Source organism: Hippocampus guttulatus, chromosome 15, assembly GCF_054856545.1.
Source record: "Hippocampus guttulatus isolate MCC_2025c chromosome 15, RoL_Hgut_1.0, whole genome shotgun sequence".
Classification (NCBI taxonomy): domain Eukaryota; kingdom Metazoa; phylum Chordata; class Actinopteri; order Syngnathiformes; family Syngnathidae; genus Hippocampus; species Hippocampus guttulatus.
This window is the reverse complement of record NC_141275.1, coordinates 14,576,159-14,590,234: the sequence shown is the minus strand read 5'-3', so window position 1 is coordinate 14,590,234 and position 14,076 is coordinate 14,576,159. Positions and strand designations below refer to the sequence as shown.

Below are 14,076 nucleotides of genomic sequence, written 5' to 3'. Positions count from 1 at the left end.
GAGGAGGACTAGAAGTTTTTTTTAATCTCTTGTGCGTTGCTACCGTCCCCCAAAATGTGTTGGTTAACTCCTATCAGACACGTTTTATAGTATGACTTCGAAAGATGAATTGTGCTCAAGGTAGTAAGTGAAGATGTGCTTTGGCCCAAACAAAAGGAAGTCGATTCTTTTAAACGTGCCTTTTAGCTCCATTCTACAGATCGGCCCCCCAAAAGTCGCCAAAATGCACCTTTGAACTAAAATGATAAATCCTAGCCCATCTTTTTTTTTTTTTTCATTTTTGACTCTACAAGCTTTGTATTGTCGCAGTCACTTCACAACAAGCATCAGTTTGGCGGGTAAATTTAGTGAACCATTCATCCAAATTCAAGCCGTTCCTTGACACTCCCAGTCGGAGCTTACCGTCGAACAAAACGTCATACAAAGAACTCTCTTTGTATCCACGTTGGGTATTTCTAACAAGTGCACATCATCCGCTAGCTTTTCATGGTAGCATTTAATGCGAAACGCCATAGGTGGCTCACGAGTAGCATCTTTGTGGGCAAGGAATATCTAAACACAAATCGTGAAGCGACGCACGTAGACAGACATATGCAGGCATCTGTTCTTTATCCTCTGCAAAGAACGACCAATAATAGGAATTAGGAATCACGAATTGGAGCAGAAAAGATTGCAAAAATTGTTGACTTTGTTGTATTCTTTGTAATTATCGTCTGATTTTTATTAAAAACGCTCTCACCGTATCATATCTGAAGGCACTTCTGGATGAGATTTTCATATAACATTTAATAGAGTAGATTGTGCTATTCCCCCCTCCAGAACACGCACACACACTCGAACTTCACTATCTGCTATGTTTGTATTGAAAATGTGTCACTTCCTGGTCGCTCCGCAGTGTTGTGTTTGAAAAGAGGTGACCCGCGAAAGGATTTATAGCGGCGGATAAAGCTGCGATGTCGCTGCGTGCGTGCGCGCGCGTGTCTAAAAGTGTGCGTGAAAGTGTGTACTTTGTTTTTAGATTTAGCCGAAGCCCGAGGCTGCAGAACGGAGGCAAAGAAGCCATTATCTCGTACACTCTGATTATCCCTGTCAATGTGTACAAGTGTGGGTGGGTGAGTGAATGTGTGTGTGTGTGTGGGTGCAGTCACACAGCCATGTGCTCTGTGTGCGTACAGTAAAGCTAATTTGGTGCGTGTTTGCGCAAAGGGGGGGGTAGGGATGGGAGTCGGGGAGGCAAGCCCTGTGGCGTGTGTGTGTGCGTGTGCGCGTGTGTGCGTGTGTGTGTGTGTGGAGTGACCCACTTTGATACTCTGCCCCTGCTGCTAAGTCACCTTTGGTGTGTATGAATACAGTAAGCCATCTTGTTTAAGCCGACACGGAGGACGGCCCCTTCAGGTACTTTTGCGGAATCCATCGCCGATGCATCTGTTTGTTTTATTTCACCGTCGGCACTCGCTTGTACAGGCGGAAGCGCTCATTAAGTACACGTTTGCTCCAAATTCAAATCGCCAAGTCAGCAGCCCTTGACCGCATCGTGCGTGCAGTGTCGCGAGGCCTTTCGAATGAACACGACACTAATGACAACTGTCAGGTATTATAAATAGGTCGAACTGTAAATGTGTCATTTTGACGGAGGATGATGAGCTCGTCTTTCCGGCCTTTCATGTTCTTCCCTCTTTTTTTTCTGTTGCTAAGCAAATACAAGCCTCCCCCCCTTCCCAGTGGCCCCCCCCCCAAACCTTGTGCACGTCCACACACATACAATCAGGCAGTGTTTGTGTGTGTGTGTGTCTCTTCTGATGAAGGGATGATATTTCGAACAACTCCACATGGTCTTAACACGTTTGCCCAAGTGTTGCGCAACACTCACCCCACGGAAGCCGGAGTGCGTGCGCGCGTCTGTTCGCGATGCGGCCGGTCCGGTTGCGCAGGTTGTCATCCATGCTCGCGCGCCGCATGACTTAACATGAGCAGTGATGGAGTGGGGAGGGGCGGAGGGGGGGGGGGTGCCTTCCCTCCTTCCATTTCCTCCCTTTTGTCTTCTCCTGATGACTATGGACTATTTTCCCTTCTTCCTTCCCTCCTCAAATTTTTTTTTTGTCCATCCTCCTGTCGGCGTGACCGCCCTGCCGTGTCCACTCGTCATCTTTAACCGGTGTCGCCTTACAGCGCACACGTGTGTCTCATGCTAGCTGATGCTCGCGCGTGTGTGTGTGTGTGTGCGTGTGCGTGTGTGTGTGTGTGTATTTCCCGCAGCATGTCAAATAGGTGGGGGAGGGTTTTTGAAGTAGGTCTACAAATTTCTCGGTTTTGTTTGGCCCGTTAACAGCCAGCCGCTAACCTGAGCTCACAACAGCCAACTCTCCACTCTCATTAGCTGACTTCCACGTCACTCAGCGGGCCAAGCCCCCCCCCCCACCCCCCCTGTCACTGATGCACCAATTTTGCTGAAAATGTATGTGTGAAAGGGACTTTGGTCTCCTTTTAGCACTCCAGCCCATTGACCTGGAAGAGATGCAAAGTGCTTCTCTACAAAGGCTGTGACGAAGCCTCATTGTGCCACGTTGGCTTTTGATTCTTTATTGGCTTGATTGATACTGCCATGCACTTTGCCTTTTAGGCACGAGCGCGTGATGCTTATTTTCACATTTCTGCGTCTACCGGGTCACGGTGCCTTTGTCCCGGCCACCCTTAGGCCAGGCACTCAGTGTCTATCGCAGACGGCGCTCATGCAGGTCACTAATGCCGAGAGGCCGGGCTCCCATTCAGCGCGGCGACGATTCCCGACAATAAGCAGGAGTGTGTGCGAGCGAGCGCATGCGCGCACGAGTGTGTGCGCTCTCTACCAGGAAATGGACCCACTGACCTGGATCCAACATCGTCCACATTTGTTTTGGTCCTAAGATGTCTTTCGATAACTGGCCCGCGTGCTAACGGTGGAGGCGTTTGGTGAAGCAGTTGAACGGAGACTGAAAGTTGCTGACTTGAGTTTCCCATCAGATTTAGAAAAGTGCGGTTAAAACAAAAAAGGTTTGGTTCAAAACCTTTTGCCCCCTCTGGACTGAAGTGATTCTCCATTTTTCTAAAACGTATTTGTCAGCACAAGCACATGCATTCGTTTGGCGTCCATGATGACATGATCTCTTTTTCTGGAGGTCCATTGCAGAAAATATGGACGTTGACTTTGTTGAGAGCCGTAGACGTGAATGTCCGAAAGCAGCTGCAGTTGTCAAGAGGAGAGCTCGTCTCCAAGACCCGGATTCAGAATCACTCGGTACTATTTGCTTAGCCACAGGCTAAAAGTCAGAGAATGATCCATTGTGTGACTGTGACAAAGGCCCGTCGCTAACGAATAGAAGTGCATAGCAACCGAGAGTGAAAGTGGAATCATGTTCAAATGACATCGGGAAGGCAGAAACCCAACACCGAGTTTATTATCACCGAGTGTTGTGCTGGCGCACGATTTAGTCGAACGAGTATCGTAATGATCTCTGGGCGGAGGTGCGCGCCGTTCGGCCGCACCTGACCACCACGCCCCGGCAACGTACAGACGGAACAAAAGCGGCAGATGTGTTCCCTGAAGAGGAAGAAGCGTTGCGGGCATGTCCTCTCGTTTGGCCTTTTCTTTGAAATCTTGGCATCGGCGGGTTTGAGAGCGCACTCATTAAGTTTGCAAACCGCGGCGTTGATCTGCGTTCAGGTCTTTCCGGTCGGATGGCGTTGGTCTGCAACATTCTCGCCGAGAGTTCGTCGCCGTCCCGGCGCATTGTCCTCTGTCTCGGCTTCAATTTTGTTTGCGACAGCCGTGTTGACTCAGGTGCGGGGACGTGGGAAGATAACCCACCCGCCGCCACCACCCCGGCCTGTTCCCGCCCCCCCCCCCCCCCGCCCCCTTGTTCCCCGGATGTCTCTTTTACTGCCAAATGCCACCTGCTTAGTTGTAGATAACAAGGGGCTCAACCCCCTTTCTCGCCGAATTTTCGCAAACTTGGTGTAGCTGAGTTTGATTATTAGCCTGTGCCTTTCCCCACTGAGGAGTGTGGGTCACAGCGGCGGGGGGACAAAGCCGAGGGCGGCGTTTAAGGTATGGAGGCTTTAGCTTGGCGAGGAGAGTTTTAGAAGCTGACGAAAAGAACGCCTCTGGTAGGGCCTCAGAAGCGGGACAATTTATACTTCCAACACCATTTTTCCTTGTCAGTGCCTTTCACGCGCAACAAAAACACAAGGGGAGAGAGATATTCGGCCTTGACAAGCAGTGTGAAAGGGGGTTCCGATACTAGCTAGCAAGCCGTCAAATTTGCAATAATTTGGTAGCAAAATGGTCTTTTGTCTGGAAGTGACCCTTCTCGGTCAATGCGCAGCGTCGTGTTTTGGTCCCCTAAAAAAAAAAAAATGTAGTTGGTACCTTTTACGCACGTGATGCTAAGGCGCCACCCCCGGTTGGAGAGATGGCGGCGGAGTGATTTCAGAGTGACAAGGGCAAGTTGCCCTGCTGTTGTTGAAATCTATAGTGAAACTTGAAGAAGCCTGAAGCACATTTGGAAACGGGGGGGGGGGGGCATCAGGCCACTCCCTGTTCAGTCGCGTGGCAACCAAACAATAAATATAGCAAGCTTGAGCCGGGCCGCCGTCCTCCCCTGCGCCTATCCCCCCCCCCCCCCCCCCCCCCAAAATTGCTGTTTTTGATGTGGTTAAGGTTTGCGGAACCTCAATCAACAGCGCCGCTGTTAGCCGTTGGCCGTTGCGACACGCTAGAGTGGAGTTCAACTTTTCCCGGCGCGTGTCATCCAACAGTCGTTTGGTGTGACGCGCGCTTGTGAAATCCACTGGTGTCTTCCACGCCAAAGGGATGCTTCGCTATCGTGATTGCTGTCGACGTCAGTTTCCTTTCAAGCCCTCTCTCTTCCTCCCTCCGTGCCTTTGCTGACCGTGCCAGCGCGTCGCGTGCTCTCTCCAGCTGGAATTTATTTTTTATTTTTTGCCGAGCCTCAGCAGTTTTTGCCTCATTCACTGAGCGCTAACAGTGTCGCCTTGTTGTTCGTCGAGTTAGCTCACATTTCACCAAATCGCTCCTCTCCCTCTGGATTGAGTTCTCAGCATGTACAAATCGCACTTAATATTTCACTTGGCTGTTTGCTACCAGCAGCCCCAGTCGATTTCTTAAAAAAATAAAAATAAAGGGGCGGGGGGATTATTAGCCGAAAGCTAAGCAGAGATGCAGTGCGGTTGGATACGCAGATTATCAGAAAAGTGTCGCTGTATTGTGCTTTCTTGTTTTTTTTGTTTGTTTGTGTCCTGTATGGTCTTTTTTTGTGACTCTTCCGTACATTTTTATTTGTAGGATTTACCGCAATTGATAAAAAGATTGACACTATCAGGTTCCAGCAGCACAGACAGAGGACCCCGTTTTTCTCGGATCCCCTTCCCCCACGCATCATTCACGAGTCTACCTGCACACCCCTGACTCTACCCACTCCCCCTAACAGCCTCTCATCAGTCCATCAACACCGGCTCCCCCTCCACCCCGCATCCATCATGTCTACCCTTCGCCTCTTATCCCACGCTCTCGCCCACTCAGCCTCGCCGTTATTCCGCCGCCAACCCTTCTTCGGACATGGAGCGGAACAGGAGGTGTTACCCCACAATTTGCTGACACGCTCACCTGTCTAGCTGCCGGCAGCTGCAGCTTGAAACGCGTGTGGATTTGTGGAGAATGGGCTCTCACGCGTGAAAACTAAAACGCGCCCTCCTTTCTCACGGGGTGTAGCCACAGAGAGAGATTGTTTCACGCAATTTATTTTTTTTTGCTTTCACACAGCCGAGAGCAGGGGTGGGCAACCTCCGGTCCTCGAGGGACTCTATCGTCAGTGGATGTTTAAATCTTTGGTGTTCGTCGTGTCGGATCTGCGCTGAGGTTGCGGAGCGCCGTAAACCCCCCCCCCCCCATCGTTCAAAGGGGGCTCTCGCGCCTGACGAGATTTTATTTTAAATTATGGTAATCCCCGACTGTACTGTAGCGCAGACGGCCGCACGGAGAAGCGTGCGGCGTAAGCTCTCGGTGAGACGGAGGAGTGTCTATAATGAGGTTAGTGCCACTTGAGGAGCGGAGTGGAGGGAATTGGCTGTTAGTGAATCCCAGCCGTAGCGCTTATCATCACACTTGATCCTCAGATACTTTGACACCCCCCCCCCCCCCCCATATTATACCGTTTTGTACCCCCGAGCCACTTTTGGGGACTCTTTAGTATGATCTCCAAAGACGGCTAGTTTGCAGACCTCAGCTGAGGCCGAACACTCCCACATACGGTTGGCGCGAGCTGCCCCGCTTGGCCGCAGTTTTCCCGACGAGGATTTTGTTTCTCTTTAACAGCACATGACACAGCGATGGCCTGACACGTACCGACATGGCGTGCAGAAACGATGCCATCGGGATTTAGGACGGGCTGTCACGTTTCCCGCGAGATTGGCTTGGCTCGTCGACAGCAATTGGCAGCAACGGCGCATCTCAAACTCTGTTGACGGTAATCCCGACTCCCGTCTCGTGTTTTTGTACTTTTATGTGGAAACGAGAAGCTTTGTTGTGCCACTCCACGCTGAAGCTTTCGATGCTGTTTGCTTCGAGCAGCAGGGACGCCGTTTTGTGTGTCAGTGAGTGGAGGCTGCGAGGAATGGAGGAGGTGGGCGGGTGGTTGGGGGGGGGGGGGGGGGATTTGCTGCTGCTGACGGCTCGTCAGATCCCGAAAGGATGACTAAGAAACTAATCTCCCATCCAGAGAAACCAACCACTGATGTCTCAGTCGAAGGGACGGTGGGTGTGGAGCCTGTTTGACGTACATCTCAGTCTGCTATGGTGAGCTGGTGTACCTGTTCCTGGGGAAGCCTTCCATGCGTGTCTGAGCTTGAATTTCTGCTTCATGATTCAGGAGAAGCTGCTTCCCATCCATTCGCAAATACCAGCTCCCCTCCCTGTGATAGCGTGTCAACCTCGCCCACTTTAAAGGGAGAGGTGGGAGAGTTCACTATGTGAAGGAATGTCAAAGGTGCAGGAAAGGCCCCAAGGGCAGGCTAAATCCAGGGACGACATCAGCGGCTTTTGTAGCTTTTTCGCAGGCAAAGTGTCCCAAAGGTGCACCCGGAGGTCAAGGGAAATCAGTCAAGTTGTCAAGGTGTCGTATTTCACTCATTTCGGGACTGTTTATTAGGACTGCGGTGCAGGTTCAGAAGCAGCTTCCGGCCTTTTCTGTCCCGTCGAGGTCTGCGGCAGGTTCAGAACGAAATGACTTGAACAACTGCCTCCCTGGCTCATCGGGCTTGTGGCTTTTGGGACTTTGCAGGTGGCAAATTTGCTCAAAGGTGCACCCGGAGGTCAGGGCAAATCAATCAAACCGCCAAGGTCTCATGTTACAACGGGTTCCCGACTTTCCTTTCAGGTTCAAAGCCACTCACTCTCCTGCAATTCAGGTGGCAACTGGCAAATGCGGCGACTGCCTCCGTGACGCAGGACTGCAGCTCGGCTGCTGTAACTGACGCATTATTTTCGACTGGCGCCACTTCTTACGTTCAAACCACTTAACAGCAAACTAGCATTTAAACAGATTCCGGAGCAGTCGCTCTCCTAACAGCGCAGCGTGTTCAGGACCGGTTGCCAAGCGACTCCTTAAAACAGCCATTTACCAGAACACTCAGGCCCAGCAAAGCAAGACATCATTTCTAATTTTTCACAGATGGAACAAGTTGTTGTTGTTGTTGTTGTTCCGGGAGGCGATGGCGCTGAGTCATGCACACCTCTCTCTCTCTGATGAAGATTTATGGCTGTGGGTGGAGTGCAAAGTGTCATTATACAAGACCTGATTCACATTGGGAACACAAGAAAACCAGTATTGTACACGAAGAAGCCTGCCCACAGAAGACATGACAACAGTAATAATAAGTATGCATATCGGAGGGGGGGCGTAGGGAGGGGGTTGCTAGCGTTTCATCAGCCGTCAGCGTTCTGACACATTGTCAGTTTTGAAAGAACAGTCCCAGCATTCTTCCGTTCCGTGTATTTGATTTGCCCAAACAAAAGCCTTCATTATCCCTCATAATGACACGTAAACCTTAAATCAGGTGTTCAAAGGTCTTAAAACGCCACATTGTTGTGGAATCACCTGCCAAGAATAATAAAGAATTCGACTCGGTGTTTCCTTTTGTTGCATGGATGAGGTAGTTTGGGCCCCCGGGGTGGTTTGCATAAATAAAAGCTGCTCGCGGCAAAAATACGAAGGCAAGACAAGAATGATGAGAATTAAAGGAAATGCTTTTTTTTTTTTTTTCTTCGAGTGTTGAGTAGGTAAGTGTGTGAATAAATGCTGCTGCCTACTCAAAGTGCCATTTTGTCATCCCGTTGGCGCCCAATTATGTCGAACCAGCGGTCAAAAAATAAGACGCGTTGACGGTATTTTGCTTGAATAAATCAACGGAATCAAACCGGCTGGCGAGAACAATAAGAATTAAAGCCATTGATTATTTCCACTTGAAATTGGTATCATTAGACCATCGAGCCACAATGGTAATTCATTTTGTTGTCAAAACAGGTTTGATAAGATTGACTGTAATTTGTGCGAAGAAATGCTGTAACCCCTGCTTCTCTTAACAGACAGCGCGTTACAGTACAGTAGGAAGACTGCGGGCGAATGAACTACCAGGCTCAGGCAAAAATACTTTTATCCTCTTCAAGCTCGGCAAGCGGCAATAACCTCACTCACCCCCCTCAGCCAGCATCCTCGTCTGCTTTCATTTCACACGGCGTTCTATTCCGAGCCGCGTAGGACACACGCACTCTCGCACACACGTTCACACACCTCGCTGTAGGGCAGGTAAAAAGAAAAGTCAACAAAAAGACAGTAAACACCGTGAGAGGGAAAGCGAGTCTTTTTATTTATTGTTTTCCTTGCTGCTGTGTTGCACAAAGTACTTTGAATGCGGATGTAAATAGCATGAAAATAGAAAGGCCTCAAGAGTTCGTGTTTACCCGTGGATCCAGCATCTCGTAGTAGTTTCCTCACTTCCTGACCTCCGCCATGGAGTTTTCCCTGCCTGGTTTTGTGTGTGTATTTCTGTGCATTTAAAGGCTGAGGCGAAGGTGTGGGGGGGGGTTACCCATTGAGATGAATAGATTAATCTGTTTCATAACAACGATAATGGCACCTTTGCGTCACAGCATCACACAATAAAATGGAATTTAAAGTTTGAAACATTTTATGGCCCTTTTTTTTTCTGCAGACCAAACAGTAAAGCCACAGTACCTGTAATGTTAATTGTTCTTTGCAGAGGATAAAGACTATATGTCTTTTGGTCATGTTATTTTTTTCTGTCTGCATGTGTTGCACTGCTCTCCGCGTTCAAATATTTGTCGCTTAAAGCCTGATTGTAACACCCGTCACGTGGAAGCGATTCGTTAGCTGTTTCACATTGTTTGTTAGGATTAAGCTCAACCAGACCTGGACAAATCACAGTTCGGGGGGGGGGGGGTACATTTATCCCGCTAACCGGGCCTCACAATAACCATGGCATGAAAATAAAATGTCAAATATGCTTTTGGTTTTGTTTTGAAAGATGTGCTTTCATTTGATGTGGCCGCTTTGAAAAATGAATTGCCACACCCCTGAGTGAAACGGGACATCTTCGAAGCCAAGGCTATGCGATTGTTTTGAACACGTACCGTACCGTCTAATTTGCAATGTGTAATGGTATCGAGCTGCGGTGCGTTATGCTGTTAAATAACAAGCGTGTTCAAATTGGATTTTGCAGTCGACTGTATGACTTTCGGCTTTCCATTCGTCTCGGAAAAGAGCGGCATTAATTTCACCCCCCGCCCCCTTTAAACGTTCCTCTTTAATGTGACGCCGCAAGGCCGCGCACTCTAATGAATGACAGAAGTGATGTCACACTTCACCGCTTGCATGTGAACAACAAAATTGGCGCTTCTCCGTGGTGGCCTTTGATTTGTTACATATCATGCGCATCACGCGGCATCATAGTCGCTTTCATCCTTTTATTCTGCTCTGTGCGCTCAGTCGCCCATATGAGTGGATGTGTGTGTATGTACATCGACACATTTATATCTACTTTATTTTTCTTTTCTTTTTTTTCTTTTTTTTTTTTGTCCTTGCCAAGATTGAAGAGCGGCTGACGTTGGCGTGTGCGCAGATGCCCGAGTGGTTTGTGGTGCAGCTGTGAGTTTCCCGGGTTGTAGTTCAAAGAAATGTGGCCTGACGTTGGGACTCGTTGTACTGCGTGCGTGCGTCTCGTGCTTATCCTCGCTTTTTAGTGATGCTTTTTTTTTTTTTTTTTTTTTTTTTTTTTCCCCCTCCCTCCTTGTGTTTCAGGTTCATCCAGAGTAGTCCGAAGAGGACTTGGACACGACTTGAACCACAATATCCTGGAGGTGAGCACCTGAAAGATGAACTATTTAAAATGGCATATTTTAAGACACTCTTCAGGTCAATGTCAATCTTTTTTTTAAATCGGATCACGAAAAGTGTAACTACGGGCTCAATTGTATCTTTTAAAAATGTTTAGCAGCAAAAAGTATCATGTTTACAAGAATAAAGATGTAGATAAACAGATGTTTACTTAAAAAATTCAATCTTGGCAAGTTGGCATTTATGTAAAATCTTCAAAAATAAAGTCTGTACCAGGATTCAAAGAAAGTTCGAGTAGCTTTCTTTCATCCTTGAATACAACTTTTTTTCCCCCCAAATAATCCTATTTTTTAAATATATTTCTTTATTGTTAAAAAAAAATAGTCCCAACTTTTTTCACAGATTTTTCTTATATGTCTGTAAACCTTATTAATGTCCTATTAGGGCGTCACAGCGGTCAAGTGCTTAGCACGTCTACCTCACATTGCAGAGGTTGTAGGGTCAAATCTGGCCTGAGCCTTCTTATGCCGAGTTTACAATTTGGAGGAACAAATAACAACTTCTACATGTATAATTACAAGGCTGAAACTATATTTTGTGTGTGCGGGATGCGTGTGTGTGTGTACAGGACAGCAAGAGGTGTGCCCTGCCGTTTCAATCCCATTTTTTCGGGCGCCGCCTCACGAGCGTGACGTGGGGCGAATGATGTGCTTGCAAGACGGAGAGGCCGAGATGCCGCTGAGGCTCAGACCTTGACAACAGGTTAACGTTTTCCCCAGAGGAAGCGGTTGCCGTCAAACCTTTCACTTTTCACCGTTCCGTCGTATCTGCAGTTGCACGATGGGAAACGTGGAGAGCCACAACGGCGAGAACGCCTTCCACGGCGGCTCCGCCGGCCACTTGTCCCGTAAGCACGCGTCGTCGCGCTCCCTGCGCCTGTCGTCCGCCGCAAAGCGGCCGGTGACCCGCCGCCCTCGCCACTCCTTATCGGCCAAGCAGCCCGAGCGCCACCGCAACTCGGAAGCGTCCACGCGCTCCTCCAGCACGCCCAGCATCCCGCGCTCGCTCGACGTCGCCCCGGACGATGACGACGCGGGCGGCCTGGCGGATTTCGGCGTCAACCCGCACTGGACTCAACGCCTGGCCATGACCTTGAGGCCCGAGGAGCACGACGCCTCCACCTTGCCTGCGCCGGACGACGACGCGTCCGCCTTCAAGAAGAAGCGCTCCAAGTCGGCCGACATGTGGAGGGAGGACAGCCTGGAGTTCTCGCTGTCGGACCTTAGTCAGGAACACATGACCAGCACAGAGGAGATGGTGGACGGAGGCGAGGAAGAGGAGGAGGAGGAGGAAGAGGAGCAGTTCAGCCGACCGCCCAGAGGACCGAAAGGTGCGACATTTAGTTCATGTCACTTTCTTGCGTAAGCCAGCTGCAAAGTGCCCAATTGCCAATCAGATCACTGATTTCGACCACCGCTTTCTTGACAGCCGACTGACAGATTTCATTCAGTTGATGCTGAATTCATACTGTGGCATCGTGTCATGCGTGACAGGTGCAGCGGCGCGCGCCTCGTCCCTGGACCACCTGTGCAGCCACCAGAGAGCGGGCCTCAGGGGCCGCCGCCGAGACGCCGAGCGGGTTGGAGGAGACGACGACGCCGCGACGGGGCCGATGTCTCCGAGCGAGGAGGACGGCGGCTGTGGCGGCGGCGCGTACGCAGCCTTCACGCTCCCCTGCCGACGCTCTCACTGTCTCTCGGAGGGCCCGGCCGGGCTCGGCGTGGCGGCGGCGCCGCCACCGCATCCCGTTTTTCAGGGACGCCGTGCGCAAACCACTCAGGTAAACAAACCAATTTGAATCGTCAATAGTTGTCATTTAAATATAACCTCACGCTAATGTTATTTTTGATTGCGTAACACATTGGTTTTAGCTTTATTGTACTTGCCTATACAAAGCCCTTGTTTGCTGTCGTTTTGAATCATTTTTATTTTTCATGCCAGCGTCGACGCTGGCCTGGTTTGCGTTGTCCCTCCGGAGTTGAACCCACTCCAAACAGAATATGAAGCACACTTGTTGTTTAATTTTTCATTGAAGCCGTCTTCCCAATTTGGACAAAAGTTGATTGATTGCAAAAAGTCACCAGGGGGTTTGTTAAGGCAACAACAGTTTGTGTCACATGAGGAGAAAAGTCCACAAGAGAAGCTTCCTTGCCTGAAGCCCCAACCAGGCTGCACCCTAAGTGCTCATCACAAATTCACCCAGCCGTGTATGTGTGTGTGTGTGTGTGTGTGTGTGTGTGTGTGTCAAGGGGCAAATTGTGTAGTAGCTATAAATAGACGCACAAGGCGGCAAAACATGGAGGAGAAAGAACAGTCTCCGTTTCTTAAAAGACGAACTCTGAGGAGGACGCTGAACCTCTCGTGGAAAATTTTCCAGCGGAAACTCTCGCACACTCACACTTATGCGTTAGCACACGCACGGACTATAAATATAATATAAATGGCCACATTGTGTTTGTACCAAGAAGCCCCCTTCTATTCGCTGAGTGAGGTCCCATCATTCCTATCGTGTGAAGTTTTGACTTTGGGTGCAGCCCTCGTTCCGCCTTCAAAAATAGTTGTAATAGAATTTAAAAAAAAATCTTTTTATTCATCCATCCACCCATCTTCGAAGCCACTTACCCTCACGAGTGTCGCGACAGTGCCGGAGCTTATCCCAGCCTTCATTGGGCAGTAGGTAGGGGACACCCTGAACTGGTTGCCAGCCAACCGGAGGGGAATTCCAAATTAAACCACAAATGTGAGGGTCATCTTAACTCATTCAGTACCAGCCAATTCTAGACCAAGTCTGAAAAGACGTTTGAAAACGTCTTTGGGAGTGAATGAGTTAATTGGGTTGTCGCACCCTTTCCTGAACATCCGCATTTCAAGTTCACCCACAGTTCCTAACGCACACCCTCGAAAAATGTCCAGAAACCACTGCTCCGATTATGATTCCCGTCTTCTTTGAAGCATTTTTTAAAAAATTACACACACTACTGCGTCCTCCTGACAGGACATCTCGGCCGCCCTGAGCGAAGGCAGCGAGTACGGCGACAGCGGCATTGACGGCGTGGCAGCCGAGACGGAGGCGGCGGCGGACGGCGAGCCGTTGTCGCGGCGCTGCAAGGCCATGTCCGCGTCCTTCTCGGTGTACTCGGCCGCCGAGAGCACCTTCTTCCGCAACGGCAGCGACAGCGGCAGCAGCAGCGCCGGCGTGGAGGCTCGAGGCGGCGGCGCAGGCGGTGTCTACGAGAACTTCCGCAAGGAGCTGGACAATCAAATCTGGGTCCGTTTGAATATTGGCGCAAATTATTTGGAAAAACAAACTCATGCGACAGGCCCGGACAAAAACGATTTTATCCCTAGAAAGGATTGAAAATAATCTGACCAGAGGGGCATGTTCAATCAATGAGTGTCCTCAAATTAGCAGTGATGTGGTGTGTACCACACTTAACATGGACCAAAGGAAGTGAAGGAGAACATTGTCTCAGGAAAATGAAAATAAAATTAGACTAGTACATTAAAGGCTATAAGACCATCTCTAAGACCCGTGTTTGAAAAATAATTTCACCATCTAGGACCATCTCCAAGCATCTTGATGTTCCTGTGACTACAGATTACTCAGAAA

At 49.5% G+C, this 14,076-nt stretch overlaps 1 protein-coding gene across 4 annotated transcripts in view; it reads left to right on the top strand.

Annotated features, from left to right (window-relative positions):
* LOC147194087 (rho guanine nucleotide exchange factor TIAM1-like) overlaps positions 1–14,076 on the top strand; it is a 33,543-nt gene that overhangs the window by 483 nt on the left and 18,984 nt on the right. For 2 of the 4 annotated variants that reach the window (XM_086131223.1, XM_086131224.1), the window contains exons 2-5: positions 10,371–10,429; positions 11,035–11,796; positions 11,960–12,246; positions 13,462–13,734. In XM_086131223.1, coding sequence (XP_085987349.1) covers positions 11,247–11,796; positions 11,960–12,246; positions 13,462–13,734 — 1,110 coding nt within the window. In that variant the 5' untranslated portion in view covers positions 10,371–10,429; positions 11,035–11,246. Of the gene's footprint in view, positions 1–6,370; positions 6,522–10,370; positions 10,430–11,034; positions 11,797–11,959; positions 12,247–13,461; positions 13,735–14,076 lie in introns of all 4 variants that reach the window. The other 2 variants (XM_086131221.1, XM_086131222.1) reach the window with 2 other exon arrangements.